The following is a 24727-nucleotide window of genomic DNA, read 5'->3' on the forward strand; positions in this document are numbered from 1 at the left end:
AATTAATTTTTATGTTATCCCCTTCCATACTACACCTTCATTTCCCTCCATAGTTGGATACAATCCAAATACTTCATCTTTTTCGAATTTTCCAGTACTCAGGTAATCCCTTGGCAGGGGACCCAACTCGATTTTCTCTGATTCTTCTATAGCTGCTTTAGCAGGTGGTTCCTCAAGTACCAGGGGGTGTGTGGATACTAGATAATGGCGTAGGAGGAAAATCTGCATAATATTTAGCAGTAAGAGGTACCAATTCATTGATGAGGTTTTTATTTTGTTCTGTAACACTCTTAATCTTTTTACCAAGACCACTGATTGCATCGATAATAGGTTGGTCTTGACGCTTGTGTTGTTCGTAAAAACGTCGATTCTCTGATTTCCAACCTTTGAAACGTTTGGACAAGTACTCTCGTAATTTTGAATTATTTTCTATTTTACGTTTCTTCATATTTTTTTTATTAATGTTTTTTTATATCGTTTCAACGTTTAAAAAGTCGTTGATTTCATTTCTTAACTTACCATTGTTAGGTTTCCGAGTCACGTCATAGTGACAAATCCAAAATCGTCGCTCTTCCAACAACATGAACAGAATGTTGAAAATTGTTTGTAATTTAAGTCTCCTCCCACATAATCATCGTATACATGTTTCAAATTAGTATGATCTTGACGAAACAAACAGATTAAATTTGTTTTATCTCGTAGTAATTGTTTGGAAATTTTGGAATATGTTTGAGCTAAATAAAAGCAGTCTATTTCCTTGTGACGACCCTGTGTAAAAAAAATTCTAATTTCATTCTGGTTTTCCAGAATAACATCATCAAATACCACAACAGAATTTTTCAAACATTGGTCGAGAGGTTTTATTGTTGATGCCAATGTAGCTTAGCCCAGTCCCTCGTACAGCTTCATGAGTTGTTGGTATTTAGGTTGTTCTAAACTTTTAGAAAACACATAGAATTGTCTATTTTTCAAATCTAGCCAATTTGGGGGCAAGAAAGAAATTATCAACCAGCAAAGTAGTTTTTCCACAACCTGGTGTGCCTGCAATGAGGCATCTTATGTTATCACGTAACAACTCTCCATTTTTTTAATTAGTTTCCACTACATCTGGTAAACGCTGTACCACATTTCATGTTGGTGTCAAAGAATCACCTGGTTTGTTTCTATCCAACTTTTGTCTGGCAGACCTAACCATTTCACATACAATTTATTATTTTTCTTTTTCAGTATTTTCTCGATTAGATATGTATCTCGATATTTTGTTTTACTAACTTCCTCTTCATAAAATCTCCCTTTCAATATTTTGTTATGATTATCTTTTATGATATATGTATTTCTATTCCCTGGTAAAACTTGAACCACTGAGAAAAACTCCGTACTCCAATTTTTAGTAAAACCTTTCTCGAATAACTGTTTATATTTACTAACCCTTACCCGATCCCCTATTTTAAACTTTGGCTTCTTGCTAGTGTATGTATATTTTGACAATAAACCGTAGAAATTAATGGTTGCTCATCAGATTTGGTTACCTCAGAAGGTTCCATGTGAATAGTACTGTGTACTGTATTGTTGTAATCATGAACTAGCTCTGGTAAAATTTGCACCAAATTATAATTGCCCTGTAGAATAAATTGTCTCCACCTGCGATTTTTTAATGTTCTGTTGAATCGTTCCACTATACTAGCTTTCAGATCACTGTATGTATAATAATGTTTAATATTACTTTGTTGCATTAACTTAGCAAATGTAGAATTCTAAAATTATTTCCCTCTATCTGTCTGTAAATATTTCGGTATCCTTCCCTCATAAATATCGACTTAACTTAAAGCCTCGGTAACAGAAGTACCAGTCTTGGATTTTAAGGGAACAGCCCATGTATATTTGCTAAAAGTATCAATAACTGTAAGCATATATTTGTAACCATGATTTATCTTATCCAAATTTTTTAAAGTCCCCCTTGGAGGGGCCATCTCAATCAGATCACCCTGGAAGAATTCATTTTGTTACTACACTTAATCGCTTGATTATGTAATTTATGAACTATATCTTGTCTTGACATCGAGTTAGAAGTGAGAATATCGCATAAAATGACTTGTCCTCAGGGTATAACCGGTTTATGTCAAATACTAGCTAGTCACCAATTTCAATATCAAAAACTGATAATTGTTCGTCGTCATGTACTTTATATTTATTGGTAGACTCATCCCAGTATGTAATAGGTATTTGAACTGCCTTGTGTATACCATCTTTTCGTACTATAGTAAACTGTGGAACTTCAATATGTTTTCCATGTTTTAGAAAACTAAACTTCAGAAATCGTAAACTACCATCAACAAAAAAATTCATGTACCTGAATGTACGGATATAATTTGTAAACGTTGCCAGCATTGACGTACGTCCAGTGCCCTCGGTCAGTTGGAACACTGTAACCTAACAATCTCCATAGAATAAAATTGACGAGTATCTACTTCATCTAGTCTGCTTAATACCGGTTCCAAGTGTTCGTTGATTGTACAAACCAACTCATCGTAGCTAGGTTTGATTTTTACATCAACATACAGTTGTTTATATTCCTCTTTGAGATCGTGAAGTTGAGTATCAAAACCTGATAAAGGAGATTCTTGACTTGCTTCAAGAGTGGTAATTTGTAACGTAATATTAGAAATAATCTCCTGTAAATTTTCTACAAGTTTCAATTTAGAACTCTGAGTAGCAAGATCGTGTACTTGACTTCTGATTTCTGTAAATAATGCATGTAGTTCGTTAATTAATTGATTGTTGGGGAGAGTAGCAACAGTTTCTCTGATATGCGCAATTTCTGCTTGAATGTTTTTGATATCCTCAGATTTTAAAATTCGATGTACTGCTCTCCTCATAGCTCTGATTTCCTGAGAAGTAGGCAAAGCAGCTACAGTATTCTGAAGTGTGGTACGAGTTAATTTTATAGCATCGAGTTCTGTTGCATCAGCTGCATTTTTCAAAATTTCTTGCAGTTGCCTTATGTCATCCTGCGTATGTGTAAACTGTTGCAGTGTCTCTAATTTACTTTGAATGTCGTCAATAAGATGATGGAAATGCGATAATTCTGATTTATTATTCAAGCATTCAAGCTTTGTAAATTGCTGTTGAACTATAGCAAGAATATCAGTAATACCAGGCAGTTTCGATTCCAGAGTTTCCTGTACACTTGTTAGCTCATATCTCATAGTTGTCATAGTATCTTCTATTTGAGCTATGGTACCTTGTATCTTCCTAAAACTTCATAAGTCTCCAACTGCAATTTGATGCCGGCAACGCTCCGAGCAATAGCATTTAATTCAGAAGATGAAGGTAAATTATTGATAAAATCTTCCAACGTCTGTAGTTTCGATTGAACTTCTGTTACAGCTGTATGCAGTTCATCTGTCTGTAATTCAGATTTGACACTTTGCAATGTACGAACTTCGAAAGATTCGAACTGTTCTTGCAATTTAGCAATACTAGCATTTACCTGCTCATATTCTTCTTGAGTTTTGATATTCTGGATGATTGTTTGCAGTTCGGTACGAATACTATTTGCCTGGTCAGTTAATTGCTGTTTCAGTCGTTCGGTATTCGTTCTCTGGATTTGTCTAAATTTATCAAGTTCTTTTTTCAAGTTGGCAATATTCTCTTCTAAGTTCTGAAGATTATCTATTGAAGCTAAATTAGTATATTTCTCAAGCAAAGATTTGAGATATTCGTCAATTTTTACTATAGGATCAATCAGTTGAGTTTGAAGATTTGTAATCTCTTCTTGAATATTTAGATTTAGCGAATTCTGTAATATGAGTAAATCTGATTTCAGTTTCTTTAGACGTACATCTAACCTAGCAATCTCGCTGGAATTATCTGAAATCTCCTGTCGCCATCTATTACCAAATATATCCATGTTTCTTGTTTTTGTTTTTAGGTATTTTATACATTAATAAGAGGATAGATTATTCTTATTTCGATAAACAGAGGAATCAATTTATCATACTCTCTAATTATCTCAGCATACAAAAATTTACCAGCTTCCACATCATAAGACGTATCAGGAAGTAATGTACTATGTTTAATTCTATTCAAATTTCGACCTATGTGCAAAACTGCAGCATTCGGTGGAGAAACATTTATTTGAATTTTCCCACTAACAGGTAACTTATATGATGATAAGTTATTATTAAATACAAATAAGTGCTTTCCAGTATCCTCGCCAACATGAGACCAAATACTATTCAAGTGAACAAGAAGTAACCCTTTCAATTGATGATAAATTTCTCTAAATACATCCATGTTTACAGTAATTCTCTCTACAGGCTGATTATGTTGTTGCTTCTTAAACCCAAAAATATTCATGACGTTTTATTTTATATTAGCTATTTTTTATTATATATAAAATATATATTTGTACAAAGTATAAAAAAATTAATAACTACATATAGTGAAAAAAATATCCCCCTGTGGTTAGCACATGAAAGAAATTTATAGAAAAGCACTGCAACAACACATCCATACTCTTCAATTGATCTCGCAAAACTGACTAATCTGTCACGTCACATCTTATCATAACAGGTTAGTATTTTATTAAGTTTCAGTTTTTTGTAAGACTATGCCTCAGTATGTTTGGTCTTTAGTGTTATTTTTCATGTTAGTATATATTGTAAAATGTCAAGAAAATATCAGACTGCAACTATCGCAGAGGATTTTCATAGGTTATATAGGTTGCATAAATTGAAATAATGTAATGGAAAAAACTCTTTAAGTAGCATAAAAACATCTGAGACAAAAAGCTAATCAGAAGACACCACGTCAGATAGAAGTCATCATAACATTACGTAATAACCTGTTTGCATAAATATGATGCAACAAGTTACCTTCTGTGCCATTGTAATGTTGCGTAATTTTATGTAATAAACTGTTGCATAAGCATGATGCCATAGTTTACCCTTATAAAAATACAATAAAGGGGATTAATATAGGGGGCATCACAATATTATGTAATGTTACGTAATTTAACTCGTAAGAAATTATAACACTCGTACCAAGTACGAGGTGAAAATATCACAGAGTTGCAATAGTATAAAATCAACAAAAAAATCATGAAAATACGTTTACCACTGTGGTTAAATTAATAAAAACAATAGACCTCGACACTCGTACCAAGTACGAGGTAAAAAATCACAGATTTGCATTAGTATAAATTCGACAAAAACATCATCCAAATTGGTTTACCATCGTGCTTACATTAATAAAAATAATAGGCCTCGTAACAAGTATTATTTTGAACATATCTGATTATACTAATGGTTAAATTAATAAAAAATATAGGCCTCGTACCATGTAGGAGGTAAAAATCACAAAGTTGCAATAGGTTTGCGTAGGTGTGCATGGGTGTAGGTGGGTATGTGTGGGTGTAGGTAGGTGTAGGTGGATGTAGGTGGCTGTAGGTGGGTGTGCGTGGGTATGCGTGGGTATGCGTGGGTATGCGTAGGTGTGAGTGGGTGTGCATAGGTATAGGTGGGTTCAGGTGGATGTTGGTGGATGTAGGTGTGGGTGGGTGTAGGTGTTACGTACTTTAACTCGAAAGAAATTATGACACTCGTACGAAGTGTGAGGTGAAAAATCACAGATTTGCAATAGTATAAAATCGACAAAGCATCGTCAAAATAGGTTTACCATTGTGGTTAAATTAATAAAAATAATAGGCCTCGTACTAAGTGTTATTTTGAACGTTATTGATTATACTACCGTGGACGGTAGGTAAATCACACGACCGATTTCCCCTACCTATGGTGAAGTATGGCCCCCTGCCGGGGTGAAAAATATGTTATCCGGGGACCTGGAATGTGATATACTTACAGTTTTTCCAATCCAGTTCACGTGGGACAGACGTGAGCTCTAGGATAATAAACCTTTTCGAGCAAGGCCTCATCTCCAAGAAGCTATCAACTCGCGGCAAGCCACGGCACCTAGCGACGTATTGAGTGAGATGAGTTAAGGCAAAATGCATAATAAACCTTTTCCAGCTCCCACAAAAAGACAATAATTAGGCTGGAGAGTTCAATGAACTAATCGATCTCTAACTACGCACTGGTATTAGATTGGATTTTTGGAACCTTTCTCTCAGCCGATCAGAAGTGACATCGCGGCCTCGCTGCACTACCCGCGGTTATGCATGAGCGGCGAAAATCCTAACTAGGTCCGCACAGCATTGCAAACCCAGTTGTACTTACGCGTTGCAAACTCCGCGCTGAAAATTATGATGTTTTTGTACTCATAAATTACAATTGGAAAAATTACTAGATTCACATGTTCACATAAAAGGAAAACTGTGTGCTCTGAAACTATACAATGAGGAATAAGCCACCCATGGCTGTGCGTTATTAAATAATGCATCTAACAAGTTAAATTAAAAACTTAAGGCGTATGCGGGGTGTAAGGGGTGATCCTTCCACGTAGTGCACCCAATAGTTAACCTCACTTCCACGTAGCACACTTGGACTACAGACCAACGAGGGTCTGCCGGCTGGCTTCATGGCCTGTATAATTCTGTGTCGTCTTGTGTTTTGTATTTATTTGTGCTGACTGTCCTTTTAGCCTCAGCTTTTAACCAAGGTAAGGAAATTTTAATTTTGAGACAAGCTTTTATTTTGTTATGATAAGGTGCTTGACCCCGTATAGTGTGACGGGTGCAAAATAGCATCAGCGGTGACGCACCCATTACATTTTTAATTCAAATTCAAAATTCAACATTCAAGGCGTATGCATCGCAGGAACATTCCGCTCAAGTCTTTTAACGGAATTTTTAATTCAAGAGGAACACGAACAAATATCGTTTAGTTGTTTCCTCTTTGTGGGGACCTTTCTTGCTGGGTAAGATGAGTAACTCAGCAAAGTGAACGTTATGGAATTGAGCCAAACGATGAACCGCTGAGCTACAAATTTTCCATTAGCTCTCTTGCTGAAGGAGAAGTGGTGAAGGAAGATATCTTGTTAGGGTGACGTTCTTCTTTCGGTACACTTATTAAATCGGATTTGGTTGTTTTCTTGCATGAGTGAGGCTAGCACTTCTTGAATGAACAGCTTTCCTCTGTTTGAACTCTGTGAATGGAGAGACGTCCAACTCGCCTTGGACATCAGATCAACATATTCTTCAGGTGTTTAAATGTGGGTTTTTTCCAAAGCACGTTTGATGGAACCAAAATCAGAGGTGCGTGTAGGAATGATTGACAACAAACTGTGAAAATATGGTCAATCGTCTCTTATCTCGTATCTCTGACACAGAATTATCACAAACTTCACAATGTTCTGTTTTTATTTTATTTTACTGGAGTTGTACATAGGTTGTTCTTGGGACAGCGCAGCATTGTCAATTGAACGGAAAACGTGATTTGAATTAGTTCGTACCAACTGAAGTAACATATTTACTGCAGAAAGCGTCTATGTCGCTGCACTTGAGGGGTTCCTACAGTAAACGGATATTTGAAAGCCACTTACATGCGTTAAGTTGGTGGTTACATTAACGGTTTCTACATCAAACGATGCATCTTGGGAAGGGCTATATCAAACTGTAAAGATATCATTATCGGCGATAGGGGGTTTCTGAAATAAACTATTCAGTTTTAAGTGTGATCTGAACCACTTTTGTCTACACAAGGTATTGAATCCGGGCCATACGCCAATTGGTGTTTTGCTATAAAAAACATAAATTTTTTTTTAAAAAAACTATTGAATTATTCTTATACGAGGGCGTTTACAAATTATTTAGACTAATGACACGTACGGGCTCTTAGGTTAGTCTTCAGCCCTTTCCACCTATTCTCCCTGAAGAGCGATGCAACGTTGCCACCTCTTCGGTAGCTTTCGTGTCAACACGGTACCAATCTCTTGGTGTGTCACGTACCTAGTCTCTGACAGCTGCTTGGAGGGCGTCATTGTCCGGAAATCTGACCCCACGTAGGGGCTTCTTCATTTCATTGAGGAGGGAGTAGTCGCTAGGTGCGAGGTCATAAGTAAGGAGGATCTGCCAACACAGTGAACCCCAATGATCTCAGCTTATCCTCAGTGCGGTGGCTGGCATGCGGACGAGCATTGTCATGAAACAACAGGACGTTCTTTGCCCACTTTCTCTTTCGATAGTGTTGAATCCGACGACTCAATTTCTGTAGAGATTATTATAGGGCACTGTCACCACACACTGCTCGGAATCTACTTTAAATGGGTGCTGGCCTGTTCTCTTCTTTCCACAGGAACCACACAGTCCACCTCTGTCTGTGATAATCGCACTCCATGGTCTGTCAGTGACGCCACACAGGTTGCCCGTAAAATGGTGCGCTAGTCGCACTACTCTTGACATTTACCGGCCTCCCGCATCATTATTCACTCTTCAAGGTCAACTATTTCAGAATCCTGTATTGTCACCACCTTGCCTATTCCGGGGTTCGAATACCTGCCCCAGTCCCAGTCCACATACATATAGACTAATCTGGATTTGTACGGTAAATGTAAATTTTTCCCGTTGATAGAACCTTGCCATGAATGCCTATTTAGAGAATGTGGGAGTAGGCCTCACACATTCCCAATCTCGGCCATTTTGTAGGTAATGCTATCAGCATCACGCTCCGGTCACCTTTACCCCCAGAGTTGCCCCAAGGTAGCCATTGATTTTGAGGCTGGGTTAGTCCAAGAGCGTTTTATGTGGGGCCAAGGCCAGAAAAATTACTATCTTAGATAACTCATCCCGGGAAGCGAACCAAGGTGTCCCGCTTGGCAGTCAAACATCCTACCGACTACATCACCGCGACTCCACTCTGGATTGGACCTACAGATTAAAGTATAGGATACGAACTACTGAGGAATGTTTCTCCAAACTCGATTTCCCGTGACATGCTCTCCGGCTTGCCAATAAAAAAGAAATGAGACAAATTACGCGGTGCACACCTACAAGCAAGGATCACGGGTATCAAGCCTTGGACTCCACGATTACTAGGGAGACATTTAAAACCGATCGTAAACATACTTCCATATTTATATTCTATGAACATCTCATTTTATTTTTCTCTACACTTACAGTTTCGGATCCCTTGCGTCTTGATATGAAGTCCCGTAGATAAATTCCCAGTCACTTAGTCAAAAGATTAGGGCATCTTCAAAAGGTAAGTCGAAAGATTGGTACAAAAAATCAGGATTTCTCGCCGTAGATGTAGTAAAAAATTCCAATATCGCCAAAAATAGCCCAGGAATTAGAATCTTTTTAAAGGATTAGGCAAAAAATATACCCTTGTCAGAAGCAAAAATGGATGGAAGTAAATATATCTGTGAAATGGTCTTTTCGTACTACTGTAGCATTCACAGTTTACCGCGGGGCCATTACCAGATGAATTCTCGTTGTCAAGAATAACCCTCCCCAAAATAATGAATTCTATTTCCCTGGACAACTTTCATTTTTACCTTATCTTCCAATTACTTTCTACTTTCATCCCGTCTCTCTCCCTCCCTCTGGCACAATACCGGTAGATAAGTGACCGAGTTCTTCTTTTAAAAGGCTACCTTCCTCTCCCAACTCATGTGCTTGAAGTTGTAAAGGTAGTGGAGAAACTAAGAAGGAAACGCATCGAAAATGTCTCTGGAGTACAATTTCTTGGGAGAAAAGTCTATTCTCTCCCCATCACTCCTCCTCAGAGTTCCAGAATGACGTTGCAGCTGAAAGGTGGTAGGAATATGTGCATCTTTGAACCAAAATTGAATGATAATGCTAAGTCTAAGACACCTTTTGTTCTTAAATTAACTTCAGTATTTTTCAGTATTTAGAAGTTCAATATCTGAATTGATATTAATAGCTGATATAAAACTGGCATGACGACAATACATAATCACGTAATTGCACTTTTTATTTCAGTGGGTATCGTCATCAGATTATCAATCGCTGAATATCAATGTGTCCAACCAACAAGTATCAGTCATGGGATATACTTACGACAATATATATCCAATCACCGTGAACTATATTGTACTGGGATCATTCGATTCAATCTACTACAGGGTAACCACAGGTAAATGTATGAAAAAAGACAATCTCATATTTAATATAAAGTATATTTATTGAAAAGCAGAAGGAAAAATGTCTCAAATGGAAAAACTTTATTATTTGACTGAAACAAAGTTCAGTTTTTTCAAGCGTAGTAGTGATAATATAAGTACGATTGGTGTACGAAAAAATAAGGATATAAGTGAAAAATGAAGTCACATAATTTTTATTTTATGAATATCCCACTACGAATGTATTGCCCGTTCTAGTGGTAGTACGAATTAGATTTTAACAGTTCGTTTTCCGACATTCCGATTTAACAAATTTTACATTATTTTTATATATGTTTAACATAAAAACAACTGATTTTATGTTTAAAAACACTAGTACGTGAGCGAATTTGCTAAATGTAGAAATCTACAAAATTCAAGGTTGCACGTTGCACTTTCCCTCGAAGTAAATCGACCTGAGACAAGGCTGTCCTTATTAACTATATTCTTATATTGATATCTGGATTCGTTCAGCCTAGGTCAATGGCATGGTTGAGCACCTGCAAATGATACGTAATTATCACTTTCGTATGCCCATAACTTCCATATCATTAACGTTTTCATAAATCTCACTTCACCACTGACTTCCTGGTGAAATTCTAGCCCAAAACCATATCCCACATACCGCCCTTCCAATTTAAATAAGTTAAGTTGGATTGAAGATGGCGGTCACCAAGATGTGGGACATGCATCAAAAGGTTTCTCCCTAGGACTAACATAATACGATCATGACCAATTGCTGAAATCTACAGTCCCTTTCATCATATAAGAGGTAGTGAGGGACTTTTGGCTAACCTTGTATTATAGACTACTATTAGTATTTTGTGGAGAAAATTTGCATGTGCATTTGAAATTTATGCATGTATTTTTGACCTAGTTGTTGTATCTCTGTAGCCTTATTTCAACATATAGTGGAAACAACACCGTTCGGAAAAGATTCTTATCTAAATTTTTATAACTCACTACAGTGATTCTAGTGATATATTTTTAACAATTAACTTCAACCAAGGGATTCACTTAATTGTTGAACTTCTTGTTTGATTCCATACACTGGTACACATGTTTCCATGTTTTTTTTATTAAACAGGGTGTCCATAAAGTCTCACCCTACCCTGGACATTGTGAGAACAGCTATAAATAGGAAGAAATGGCGAAACACGTATTCCATGATGTTCAGGGGGAAACGTCTTGAGGCCAACCATTCCTTACTCGCCCCCCCCCCCATAAAGGGCTAGGCTGGGGTCGACTGACTTTTTTTCAAATAGCAAACGGGGACGAAGAATATGTCGTTTGAAAGGTATTATCATAACAACAATAATACAGCAAATCCGAGGTCTCTACGTAGCTCCAATTTACAATGGCATGAAATCAAATGTGGAACATAACCAGCATTGGATAGGACTACAACTCTTACAGTAGTAATCCTAAACAACAGAGGGAGCTGGAAAAATATCCCTGCGCTATAGCATGATTCGGAGATATCCTAGCATTGTCAACAAATACGTACCCCCCCCCCCCCCCGTCAAGAGATGGCAAGCGTCCGTACACAAAACCGCATATCATCCAGACCCCTTAGATTGCTACCAGGAGGACAAGGACCGACATGCACAATCGCAACTCAAGTCAAATGGTGAATGATGCACGTAGTTACATGCACAATGTCAACTGAAGGCAAATGGGGGCGGGGAGTAAGATGTTACAACACGTACACCACTAAAAGTCAAATTTAGCTTACCTACTATTTACAGAAGATGTTCGAAATGAGCCCCTTTCACTTCTTGGCAGTAGAACAGACTAGTATGAAATGCACTTCGCACTTTTCTGAACGTGTCTGCTGAAATGTCTCTACAGGCTGCTATTATTCTTTGTTGCAGATCAGCAAGACTACTAGGTTCTGTTTTGTACACAAAGATTTGCAAAAGTGCGCCAGACAAAGATTCCGAATGCGATACGGCAACTGTCCAATCATCAAATTAAGAACATCACTCTCATTAAAATTGTCAGCTAGGTTTCTGTACGCTACGTAGACACTCCAGGCAACACTCTCTAAGTTGTCGTGGACCAGGCGAGAATACCTTCGGTTCCTCACAGCCGCTAGTTGTCTTTGTTTCGCCTTTTCTGATGCAAATTCATCGTCAAGCGTGCGCAGAAATCAGCATAATTCACAAAGTTGTCCATATTACCAGCTAACCAATGCTCAGCCTTGCCGGTGAAAACCCGAGGTAATAATTCCAATCTATAGTGCTCAGGCACTTGCATTAAGTAGAAACTGACATTTAATTCACGCAAATGTCTTTCGGCAGATTGAGCTTCGATATCGCCTTTAAACTTCAGAATGTTCGCGATATCAGCCATTCTGGGCATTTTAAATTCTCTTCTGCGTCGAGGAGAAAAACCGTTATTACTATCCTTTTCTCCAGGCCTCTTGCATCTATCAGAAGTTGTGGTATTACCGGGGAAGAATGGGTTTGGAAGTACAACAGGAGGTTCATAGGCAGTAGCTTCTGGATTCAGTCCTCGGATTGGATCAGACAGTATATCGGAAGAGGTTACTGGTCGAATCTGTAAATTATGGACCTTTTCCTGCAGTTTACTGACCCTACTTATAATTGTACCTGTCTGTTCCTGAATTTCTTGGCGAAGAAATACTTCCATCTCTTTAGCCTTCTCATGGAGAAAATTAACCTTTTCCCAGCTGCCTTTATTTCAACTTTCTGTTCTTGCACTATATTTTCTACGAGTTCTGTTCGTTCACCAAACGTTTTTAGTGTTACATTAATAGACTCTACAGAACTCTTTAATTCTTGAACTCTCTCTGGAGATTCACATTCAGATTCTCTTCTAGACCGGACAATTTCAAGACAGGTTTCCATATTCTTCTTCAATTGATCCTGTTCCTTCTCTATCCGTCCTTGCCGAACTGTTAAGAAATCTAGCTGCTCTTCCACAATTTCCTTTACCCTTTCGTCCACCTTTTCAGTGACTTTAATACTAAGCTTTTCTATCTCTCCTCTGATGCTCTATACCTGTTCAAGTTTGTGCTGATAGAATAGAGCCTGTAACTCTGACCTTAGTTTTATATCTTCCTGTATCCTCCTTTCTTCCTGGTTTTCAATCAATGCACGGAAAATATCTAAGTCTTTTTTCTCTTTCTCTCTTCCTTCTCTTTCTCTTTCCTTTTCTTTTCTTCTTCCTCTTGTTTTTCCTTCTCTTTCTCTTTCCTTCTCTTTTCTTCTTCCTCTTCTTTTTCCTTCTTTCTCTTTCCTCTTCCCCCTCTTTCTCTTTCCTTCTCTTTTCTTCTTCCTCTTCTTTTTCCTTCTTTCTCTTTTCTTCTTCCTCCTCTTTCTCTTTCTTTCTCTTTTCTTCCATAGATTCAACTATGAGTTTAAACTCCATCATCTCCTTTTTTCGCACTTTCTCTATCTGAGCTATATCTTTCTTACGCTGTTTCTCCTCCTCTTTTTCTTTCTGGTTTCGTTCTGCTTTATCTTTCATCAACCAATCAAGTAGCCAGTGATCTGATGATGGTTTGGTAGGAACGCTCGGTTCTGGTTATGTTGCTGGTGCTGACAAGCATGATGTGCATCGCATCTCTTTATTTGATACCGACGTTACTTCCTGCCCATCACAACTACTATGAAACATCTGCAAACATTGGCAACACTGGAAGAATTCCCTGTCAATAGTAAGATCATCACAGCATCCAAACTTGGTTTCTGCATCCATTGTCGTTCTTCCTCTCCTTCGCAGATTCATTCCTGTCGCGTCTTTCTCCATTCTACAACACCGTCTATGGCTCTTCCCAGTTAATACCTTCACTTCACTATCACACTTTTACCTTCGTGAATTCCAAGGACTATCACTATCACCTTCGTGAATTCTATAGACGAACACTTTCAGTAAGCACTAAATCGTGCATCACGTTTGAATTGATAAAATAATTTGCAATCGAGCTCCCAGGACATAAATATGCAATGGGGCCCCACGTTGGTGTGCCAAAATAACTATGCAACGTCCCCCCCCCCCCCCGATTGTACACTAGTCGTCACAAAGTTAGTCCGCTACTCCTTTAGTCGGCAACATGAGAATGTTTGTAAATCATCAGGGCTTGCTGGGTAGAAAAGAAACACAACACTGTTTTCAAAGTTAAAACGCAGTTTTATAATCGCGTATATTTCATAATCCCTTACCAATAAAACACTAGAACATTCAATACTAACGCTGGGCAATTCCATCACATATAGCGAAAGTCAAAGTACATAATTAATTGCTTACTTTCAACTTATCTGCAAGACGAAAAACTCGAAAACTCAAAATCTATACCTGAATTCTCTCCGCTTCCAAGTTCTTGATGATTCTTCACCTTCACCTGTTTTCCAAACTCAGTTTGTCGTCAGGTGAGAAACATTCAGGTGGGTTCACTTCCTCTGCTGAGATGAGAAAGTGACGTCAACATGAACAGAATATGATGTATTTATAAACATCTATACAAGTTCCAAACACAACTGTATCAATCTAACTATAGTTGTCCGTGACAACTTGCACATTATTTGAAGTAACAAACATTTTAAAAATCTTAACGTATTACAAATATAAAATCTTAAACTCTCAGGTTCGTTACAGATTTAAGGTGTCCCCGAAGGAAAAAAAATCGTTCGAAGATAAATCAGGCGATCTCCCAGGCCGTTCGATGGTACCACGACGGCCTATCCACCTATTGGGATAATGTATGCCCAAGTACTCACGTAGTGTGCAGGACATCCATCTTGCTGAAAAACGATATTGTCAGCATCAAATTCAGGCACATTGAGTTTTCTACAAGGTCCGTTACCAAGGGATCCACTGTGTCACTTAGAATTTGCAGGTACATATTACCGTTTAAATTGCCATTAAGAAATAGGTGTCCAATTATGTGGTTTCCTAAAATACCTGCCCACACATTAACCTTCTCAGGTCTTTGCGTATGGAATTCCCTCACAACATGGGGATTAACATCTGCCAATACTCGAACACAGCCATTTAGAAAAAAAAGAACTTTCGTCACTGAAACAGATGTTGTGTAAGAAGTTATCGTTGTTAGCAATCCTTTCGCACATAATTTCGCAAAACTCAATTCGTCTATCGAAATCATCATCTCCTAATTCTTGCTTTATCTGAATTTTGTAATGATGAAATTTGTGTAATTTCAACACCTTACTGAGGAATGTTACTTGCTTCTTCTATTTGTCTGAGAGACGTTTCATAGTTTACAGTCACCCGTCCTATAACTTCCAACACTGTTGCCTCATCGATGTGAGATCGTCCTGGACGTCGTCTTATTGACGCTTTGCGTTTCACGGAATTTCTTCGCAAGGTCTGAAACATACTTGGGCGTTGGGGATACAATTCGTTAAATCGTCTAGCAGTGGTACGGTAGTTTCTGCAACATTCACCGAAAAGAAAGATAATTTCCACTTTGTCTGCGCCAGAACGCGCCCTTCCGGCACCATTCATTTTTCTCGTCTTTGCAAACACTTTAACCACCAATACAGACACACAAAGAGAACCACGGTAACGTAAGATACAGGAAACACGTTAGTAGAACACAGTGTGTACGACACTACAACTCTTCTACGTCCAGTATTTCAAAGTCACTTCGAACATTTGCGGTCCGGTCTGTTTGCTTACGAGAAAACAAGCAGAATGGTCCTGTTGAATATTCATCGGGGTAGTAACAATGATTTCTTGGTCTTCGATACTCCGTCTGCATTCTCCTTCAAACATGTGAATGGGGCTCATTTCGAACATCTTCTGTAAATAGTAGGTAAGCTCAATTTGACTTTTAGTGGTGTACGTGTTGTAACATCTTGTTACCCGCCCCATTTGCCTTCAGTTGACATTGAACATGTAACTACGTGCCTCCTTCACCATTTGACTTGAGTTGCGATTGTGCATGTTGGTCCTTGTTCTCCTGGTAGCAATCTCAGGGGGCGAGATGATGTGCGGTTTTGTGCACGGACGCTTGCCATCTCTTTGCGGGGGGGGGGGGGGTGTACGTATTTGTAGACACTGCTAGGATATCTCCGAATCATACTGCAGTGTAGGAATATTTTTCCAGCTCCCTCTGTTGTTTAGGATTACCACTGTAGGAGTTGGAGTCCTATCCAATGCTAATGATGATCCACATTTGATTTTACGTCATTATCAATTGAATCTACATAGAGACCCCGGATTTGATGTACGATTGTTGCTATGGTAACTCATTTCAAACGACATATTCTCTGACCCCCCTTGCTATTTGAAAAAAATTGAGTCGACCGCAACCTATCCCCTTTTCGGGGGTCGGGTAGGGAATGGTTGGCCTGAAAACGTTTCCCCCTGAACCTCATGGAATACGTGTTTCGCCATTTCTGCCTATTTACAGCCGTTCTCAATTCCCAGGGTTAGGTGAGACTGTATATTTATTTAATTTTCTTTAGCAACCGATGAGAGTTATAGAGCCATGGGAGTACAGATTGCAAAACTTTTTCTCTTTGATCCCACAATCGAGGAAATTTTGAGGACGCAAGGATCTTTTGTTTCACGCATTTATAAAACTGTGTGTACACGATCAAATAAATCACGAATCAGTCGTTGAATTAAATCGCTTAAAATCGATAATTGAAAAGTCGTTGAACAGTAAATCTTAAACGGTCCGAAATTGCACATGTATACGATTAAAGAGAAATGTACAAGTTCATATTTGACCAAAACGAGACAGTGTGTACGGCACGAAAGGAATAAGTAGACTAGCCATTAACCGTAAGAAAGCTTACAATGTTATTTCCAAAGGAAGAACTAGAGTATTTTAGAAACTTGAAAGAAGTGTGATGTTGATGTATTTTCTCGGTATTAATAGTCTAACTGTAATCTGAGACAGCAGAAAAACAATGTGAACATAACAAAATACTTTCATAAAAATCTCATATCCACAGATATACAGATAGCTTGTTTTTCATTGTGTTTAGCTAAATTTCAATTTAAGATCAACACAAAATATATTATTTTTTTATGGAGAGGTTGTCATGGTGTCGAATATTATCGCAATTGTCACTATTGTGGAAATGTCATTTCATTATTTTTTGTATAATTTAGATTAAGTGAATAGAGAATATTTCACCTTCCTCCTTTCCTTTCTCCCAAGTTAGAAACACGTGTTTACACTTCACACGTTTCTTTGATGCTTTCTTACTCTTCACCACAGAACAAAAATAAACAGCATTTTGCATCTCGGTGCTTCTTTCCAATTCGATTTCAATAGCATGTGATCTAATTGGTCGATGTCAGACTTGGATGGCGAGATTTAGAACCGTTCCTAAATAGAAACTCTTGGACCTAACGTTGCATCTAATCAGAAAAATGACGTTGCCTTTGACGTCATTTTCTTTTAAGTGTTCAATTCAATGACTTGTTCCTGATTCATTTTATCGTATACAAGCGCTTAAGATGTAAGCGCCTAAATCTTAGTGCTCAGTACAAGGTCATGCAACCCCACCTGGTGGTTGCAGTTGCATGACCTTATAGTAGGTTGTGAGACTTGCGTGCCCTGATTCACTAGGCTAGTACTAGTGATCACTCCGGGTGATAGTACCATGTAAACCAACCTGCCCTGGTTACGGTGAAGTCCGCAACGGCAGATGCGGTGGAGAAAGAGTCCTTCAGTACGGCGCAGTTGGCTGAAGAGACAATCCGCTCTCTTTAGAGTAATGAAGAGAGAACCACTGCCTTGTGGACAAGATGGATCTTTAAAGGTGAAGGGAGACAACCACAACAGAAAATCCGCATCCTTGAAGGTTTATATAGCAGCCCTATCATGAATATCGGATGCTAAGGGCTAATAACCGCACACCTTAAATTGGTGTGTTAAAAAATCTGAAGTGCAACAAAATGGATCTTAATTTTACCACCTTGGATATGAAAACGAAACCCAAAATAATAAACACAATAAGAGACTGTAATTTATTTGCAAATATCGGAAATGTAGAAAAGCAGCTATTCCTTTTAGAGGCTAGAACACGAATCATATACCTATTTCTTGCACTCGATGCATTGCATCAAGTTTTCTTTCACAGTTTCTCCCTCCTAGCAAGCAATTCCATTGTGTGTAATTTTCAGCTTCGGTTTTACTTTGGTCACAAGTTTCAATTTCTTAGATATAATTTTACGCCTCATGTGATTCTTCTCTTCTGAGAGTTAACTTTTGTTCTCTCCCTAGGTAGTCTTCAGACATTTAAACATAGATGGAGATGCAGGTTGTTGTTTTATTTATTTAATTGAAACACAACAGGCGCATGCCCAATTACAGTGTTCAATATTAGATGCCACCATTACATTACCAAGATCATAATAAATATAGTTCACACGAAATATGAATGACGTAATATACAATTTGCATTAAATAACAATTGTGCAAAAATTTATTATTAGATTATAGAGACAAAAAAACACAGATGTAATACAATAATAATGTAACTAAATTATGGGATATAACCTTACAAGCTAATTGAAAACTGAATTTCTATGAGCAGAACAAAATATTTAAAAATTCAAAAATTACATTTAAATAAGTCTATACTTGGGTTATTCTTAGAAAATAAGTTATATAACTTCCACATTCTCCTTCGGTCATTTTGGTTCTTCCGAGGGGGATTTGAAAGAGGTCAGTTCTGGGCCTTAACATACAGTTTGGTAAGCAAAAATTAAAGTCGACAGCAGTTGAGAAGAATCTATTATACCATTAATAACTTTGGAGAGGAAAGTTAATTGACTTATTTGCCTTCTTTCTTCAAGTGACGAGATATTAAAGATTTTACCTAATATATTACTAGGAGTTAGTTTTGGGTACGTACCATCAAGTTTAAATAGTACAGGGTGGCTCAGAAAGTCACTTAACATCCTCGGTACAAGGCCACTACAGCGCGCAACATGCAAATGGTGATGACCAATCGTTATCAGGCCAAGGGGGAACCACATTGACGCCACCCGCACTGTCGGCGGCCATCTTGATCTCCGCCATCTTGAATTCAAATTCAGAATTTTAAATGGGAAGGGGGTGATATGATATATCAAGTCAGGCTAGCATTTCACGAGAAATGCAGTGGTGAAGGCTTTTCCGACGTATCTTTAACCAGTAAAAAGTTGTGAATTCTTGTACCAATTTGCTCCTTTCCGAGGTGTTAGAAAAATGCCTTAAAATTTGTTTAGCGTATCGGTAACGCATCGAGATCGAAGTGATGTCTAGGGAGAGAAGTTAGCATGCCATTCCACATGATTTTAATCGGATACATCCAGGAAGAGCTGCACATTATGAATGGTTGTCGCGAACAATTTACAGTGTGATGCTTCCATTGAATTAAAAAAGTCCTTCAAGGTGACAAGGTTCTGCAGGTACGAAGAGAAGACGGTTATAAGTAGAGGAGATAGGGTGTTGTTGGCTAATTTCTGTATTAATATATCGTGGTGAACCGTGTCGAATGTATTTGAAAAGACATTATAAAACGTCAACTTGTCCTTTATTAGGTATATTGGGTTCAATATAGCTTGTCAGTTCGACAAGATTAGTTAAGGTTGAGCGCTTTTTGACAAATCCATGCTGAGTGGGGGATAAAATGGGTTTAATATGAAAATATATCTGCTTGAAAAGTTTTGCTGGTACTGACAATTTTGCAATAGGCCTGTAGTTACATATATTGGTCTTATCAGCGGCTTTGGGAATCGGACAGATTTCAGTTGCTTTCCACATTGCTGGAAATCTCGAAGTTCTACGTAATAGGCAAGTTAAAAAGGATGTGAAGAGACTACTTAAGTATTTCCGAACATATTTAATTATACGTAAGGGGTCATTGAGTCAGGGCCTACGGATTTTTTAGGTTTAAGTTTTCTAATGGCTTGCTCAATTTCATTTAGTGATATGTCTGATATATTTAAGATACTAGGAGGTGAGTTCATGTTTACATTCGGATGTGGACTTTCGTAGGAAGATGGTTCTTTGTAATATACGGATTCAAAATACTTTACAAAGAGATCTTGGATACTTTCAGTATCGTCAATGGTTTTATCATTATACTTAGTTGGATGCACGGGTGGATTTTTCTTTGGTTTTTAATGAAACACCAAAACTGATTAGTGTCGTGAGCAAGATTAATTTCTGAAATTTCAAGATAGTTTTGGCAAGCTTTAAAGATACCCCATTTTAATTTCCTTCTTAAAGTTTTGTACTTAATTTCATGATGTATTACATTTCCCACTCATTGCTTCTATTTTTAGTGGTTATGTGATTTTCTTTTAGGTTTCTAATATTTTCCCGCGAGAACCAACACGAATAAGATTTTTTTACACAAGAGCGTGTGCATGGAACGCATTCATTAAAGACGGTTTTTATGATTTCATAGAATTTATCAACAGCAATATCTACATCTTTTGCATTCTTTTAGCTGATATATCTTTTCATGTTTGAATTTAAACGATTTTGTTTATGTACGGTTTACGTTAAAGTTATTCATAGAGCGGAATGATGTTTATCTGCGTTTACTAATGGCTCTTGATGAGTCCCTTCATCTGTTTTTTGCCTGCCATGAGGATGAAGGACCCTCTCTCTGTACAAAGGCGAATCTTCGAAGAGTTTTAGTAGCGATATGCTGTGCGATTTGGGCAGACGCGACGTGGTGCGATTTGGGAAAAGGTGCGATTTAGGCAACTTTCATATATTGATTGATTTGTTGTTTTAAGTCCACTTTTTGCACAGAGAGGCTAATTCGGGACTGGATCTACAGTTTAAAGTGGGATCCGAACCATTGTGCATGTGCCTGCACCAGATATTGAACCTGGGACCCCTTGATTGAAAAGCGACGACGCTACCACTGCGCCATCGGGGAGGCAACTGTTGGCGGTTAGGGGAGCGAGGGGAGCAGGCTTTGCTCCGCACTATGCTAAACCCTATCTACAAATCGTAATATACTGTCTTTGCTCCCCCAGTTTTGGCACCTTGTATCCCTGTTTTAGAACCCAATCGCCGCCCCTGTATATGCGGTAAGTTAGTCTGGAACTCGATAAAGCACGATGTCTGTCCATATGATTGAAAGCGTTTAATAAGACTAGAAAGCTTGTTCTTGTACAGTGTCTCTCAAAATTTTTAGGATAACGATATCAGAAAGATGTAGAATGTTTATTAATAATATGAATGTGAAACATGTAAAGGTAAAGGTAAATGGATTACACCGTTGCACGAATTTACCTGTAAAGGGCCACACATTACATCTTACTTAATGTCCACTATTTTGGAAAATTTACTTGATTTTGTGCTATTAATTGTCAAATACTGCCCAACGACGAAGCTGCTATACCTGCAGTCGTCTGTAGAAACCACAGAAAATCTCAGTCCGGATACGAGTGTATCAATCTAATCTATAGCGTTATCTCTCACTTTTGTAATTGTTATTCAACCCAGATTTGAATGTACCACTGATGCATGGCCTCTTGTTGAGGCCTTTTAAAATAACTCTTTTCTATATTTTACCGTGTTTTTATGCAGAGCGGCCAGTTCGACTGCGAGATCCCTTATCCGTCCCGCCCCCCTTCCTTCGTAACAGTTTGCACTTTGACAGACTCTAGACATCAGTGGAACTCCTACTTGTAAAGGATCTCTGGTGGCTTGGAATTTATAACGAACGTTGCATTACTGTCAATTTTTATATGTATGTATATATACAGGGTGTTGCAAAATACCTGTTACAACGCTTGGGAGGTGATTCGACAAGTAAAAACAAGGGAAAAATGCCATGTGGAAAAATGTCGAAATCGGCACCGTTTGCGAGAGACGAGTGACAGGCGTGCGAAAATCGCGTCGCACCATGTGTAAAGCACAATAACTCTAGAAGGAAGAAATATATCAATGTCGGATTAAAGGAATACAAAGAAAGTCGTGTCTGACGAATACAATGGTGCAGCAATTGAGGCCCAGTGTAAATTGCGCATGGGTACTCTCGAAGAAAGTGGGGAATCTCCTGATGGAAAATATAGGAAATTTACTACTATTTTCTACATAATGTTGAGATCGGAATGTAGGCAGTAACAAATGACGACTTATGTCCACATGTCTCACTACTGCTGGGACACCGTCCCACACTCGGGAAATAGGAAATTCACTCGAAAATGACGCTATGCCGTAAGATTACGCTGAGATTGATTTCAGCTAATTGATACAGAAAGCACCACTAGAGGCGCTGGGAGTGTAGGTCACCTGTTATGTATTAGCGTTGGTGGATACTACGTAGAGAGTGTAGTAGATCCTTGTTTTTCCTGTCTGTTCAGGGTGTCGCAGCGTGGAGTGTAGTCTGGCGTTTGTGTGTTGTTGAATTGCGCCAAGGAATATTGTACGTAGAGTACGTATTGCCGTGTTCTTTCTCGGTTTGCTACAACTGCGTGGACACCTGTGTGACATTTCGTGGGTGCTAATCACGGTAGTTGTGATCCGTCACTCGGAGGGAAAGTGCCCCTGTTGCTGTGCAGTTCTCGAACAGGACAATGGTGGAGTACTCTACCCACGAGCTTGCTAATATGCATCTCGTTTATGGAGAGGCAAACCGAAACAGCCGTGAAGCACGGCGTTCGTATCACGAACGTTTTCCCAATATGCGGTTATCATTTCATGCATTCTTTCAAAGACTTGCTGCTCGACTGCGTGAAACTGGATCTCTACTACCCCGTAGGTGGGATTGTGGAAGACCCCGCACTGTGCGCACTGTGCAATTTGAAGATTGGATTGGATTAATTTGGTGTTATAAGTCCACTTTATGCACAGTAAGGCTAATCGGGGCTGGACCTACAGTTTAAAGTGGGATCAGAACCATTATGTGTCTCCACCGGGTATCGAACCCGGGACCCCTTGATTACAAAGCTGCAATTTGAAGAGGACGTGTTGGAGGAGATACGAGACCGTCCTGGCACCAGCACACGTGTCATTGCTCGTACGCAACAAACCCACCATAGCAATGTGTTCCGCGTTCTTCAGGAGGAGGGATTGCACCCATACAAATTGCATAAGGTGCACCACATACTGCCGACGGACTTTCCCCTACGCATGGATTTCTGCCAATGGTACGTGCAACAAACTCTTGTGGACCGATGGGGCAATGTTCACCAGTTACGGCATGTTCAATAACCACAACAGCCACGTCTGGGATATGGACAATATGCATGCAATCATTTTGCGCCATCATCAACATAGGTTCGCAGTGAATGTGTGGTGTGGCGTAGTAGGGGATCACTTAATAGGCCCGTACATTTTGCCCTCTACTTTGTGTGGTGGGAATTATCGGGTGTTTCTACATGACGTATTACCTGAACTTTTGGAAAACGTGCCACTGGCAGGTAGACAACGTATCTGGTTTCAACACGACGGCGGCCCCGCACACTTCGACCGGTGAGCCAGGGCCTTACTCAACGATATTTTCGGCGATCGTTGGATTGGCAAGGTGGACCTTTACCGTGGCCACCTCGTTCCCCCGACCTCACACCACTGGATTTTTTGTGTGGTGAGAAATGAAAAGGCTCGTGTATGAAACCCCTGTGGAAAGTGCTGAGGACCTCGTTGCTCGTGTTAGTGCCGCTGCTGGGACAATTGGTGACATGCCAGAGGTATTTGCGCGTACCAGACAATCAGTGCTTCGCCGATGCCATCTTTGTATTGAAGTCAATGGCGGTCACTTTCAACAACCTCTTTGAGTATATCAGTGTTTGTGAGCCCCTATCAGCATCGCATAGTGTCCTTTAACGAAAGGTGCGAGTGAAGATGCTGGAGATCGCTGTACTAAATACCGTCGATCTGGATGTGCGGAGGTTATGCGCTTCTAAGGGGGATCCCTTCAAGATGTGCTGTGCCTCGAAATGTTACATGTCATTGGGTGCGTTTTCTCGCCATTCTCCGTCTTCATTCCTTCGAGGATTACCCACTTTCTTTGTGGAGCTCTGTTGTAGTATGCACAGCCTAACGACATGTGGTCATTGTTTAACTTTTATTTTTCTTACTGCAAAGTAGTGTGTCAACATTAAGGGGTTAAAAACGTTTTTTTATGATTTTCGCGTATTTTGTCTCATTTGGGATGGTGTCCCAGCAGTAGTGGGACATGTGGATATAAGTCGTCATTTTTTACTGCCTACATTCCGATCTCAACATTATGTAGAAAATAGTAGTAAATTTCCTATATATTTTCCATCAGATTCCCCACTTTCTTTGACAGTCCGCTTGCGCAATTTACACTGGGCATCAATTGCTGCACCATTGTATTCGTCAGGCACGACTTTCTTTGTATTCCTTTAATCCAACATTGATATATTTCTTCCTTCTGGAGTAATTGTGCTTTACACATGGTGCGAGGCGATTTTCGCACGCCTGTCATTCACAAACGGTGCCGATTTCGACATTTCGACATCGCATTTTTTCCTTGTTTTTACTTGTCGAATCGCCTCCCAGGCGCTGTAACAGGTATTTTGCAACACCTAGTATAAAAGAATTGCTGTAGTAAGGGCGTTCAAATTTCCGTTATAATCCTGTACGTCTCTTATTTCCCCTTTTTAAATAATATAGAAGTGAGACGTTAATTATATTATCGGCGCGGTGGTAGTTAATTAC

At 38.9% G+C, this 24727-nt stretch overlaps 1 protein-coding gene across 1 annotated transcript in view; it reads left to right on the forward strand.

Moving 5' to 3' along the window:
- The window catches only part of LOC145994361 (uncharacterized), a 389770-nt gene that overhangs the window by 155497 nt on the left and 209546 nt on the right, over positions 1-24727 (forward strand). Inside the window, exon 6 of the mRNA XM_083130476.1 lies at positions 9902-10055. Within this exon, the coding sequence (XP_082986602.1) occupies positions 9902-10055 (154 nt within the window). The remainder of the gene's footprint in view (positions 1-9901; positions 10056-24727) is intronic.

The sequence above is a fragment of the Lepisma saccharinum genome, chromosome 10, assembly GCF_977018435.1.
Source record: "Lepisma saccharinum chromosome 10, izLepSacc3.1, whole genome shotgun sequence".
Classification (NCBI taxonomy): Eukaryota; Metazoa; Arthropoda; class Insecta; order Zygentoma; family Lepismatidae; genus Lepisma; species Lepisma saccharinum.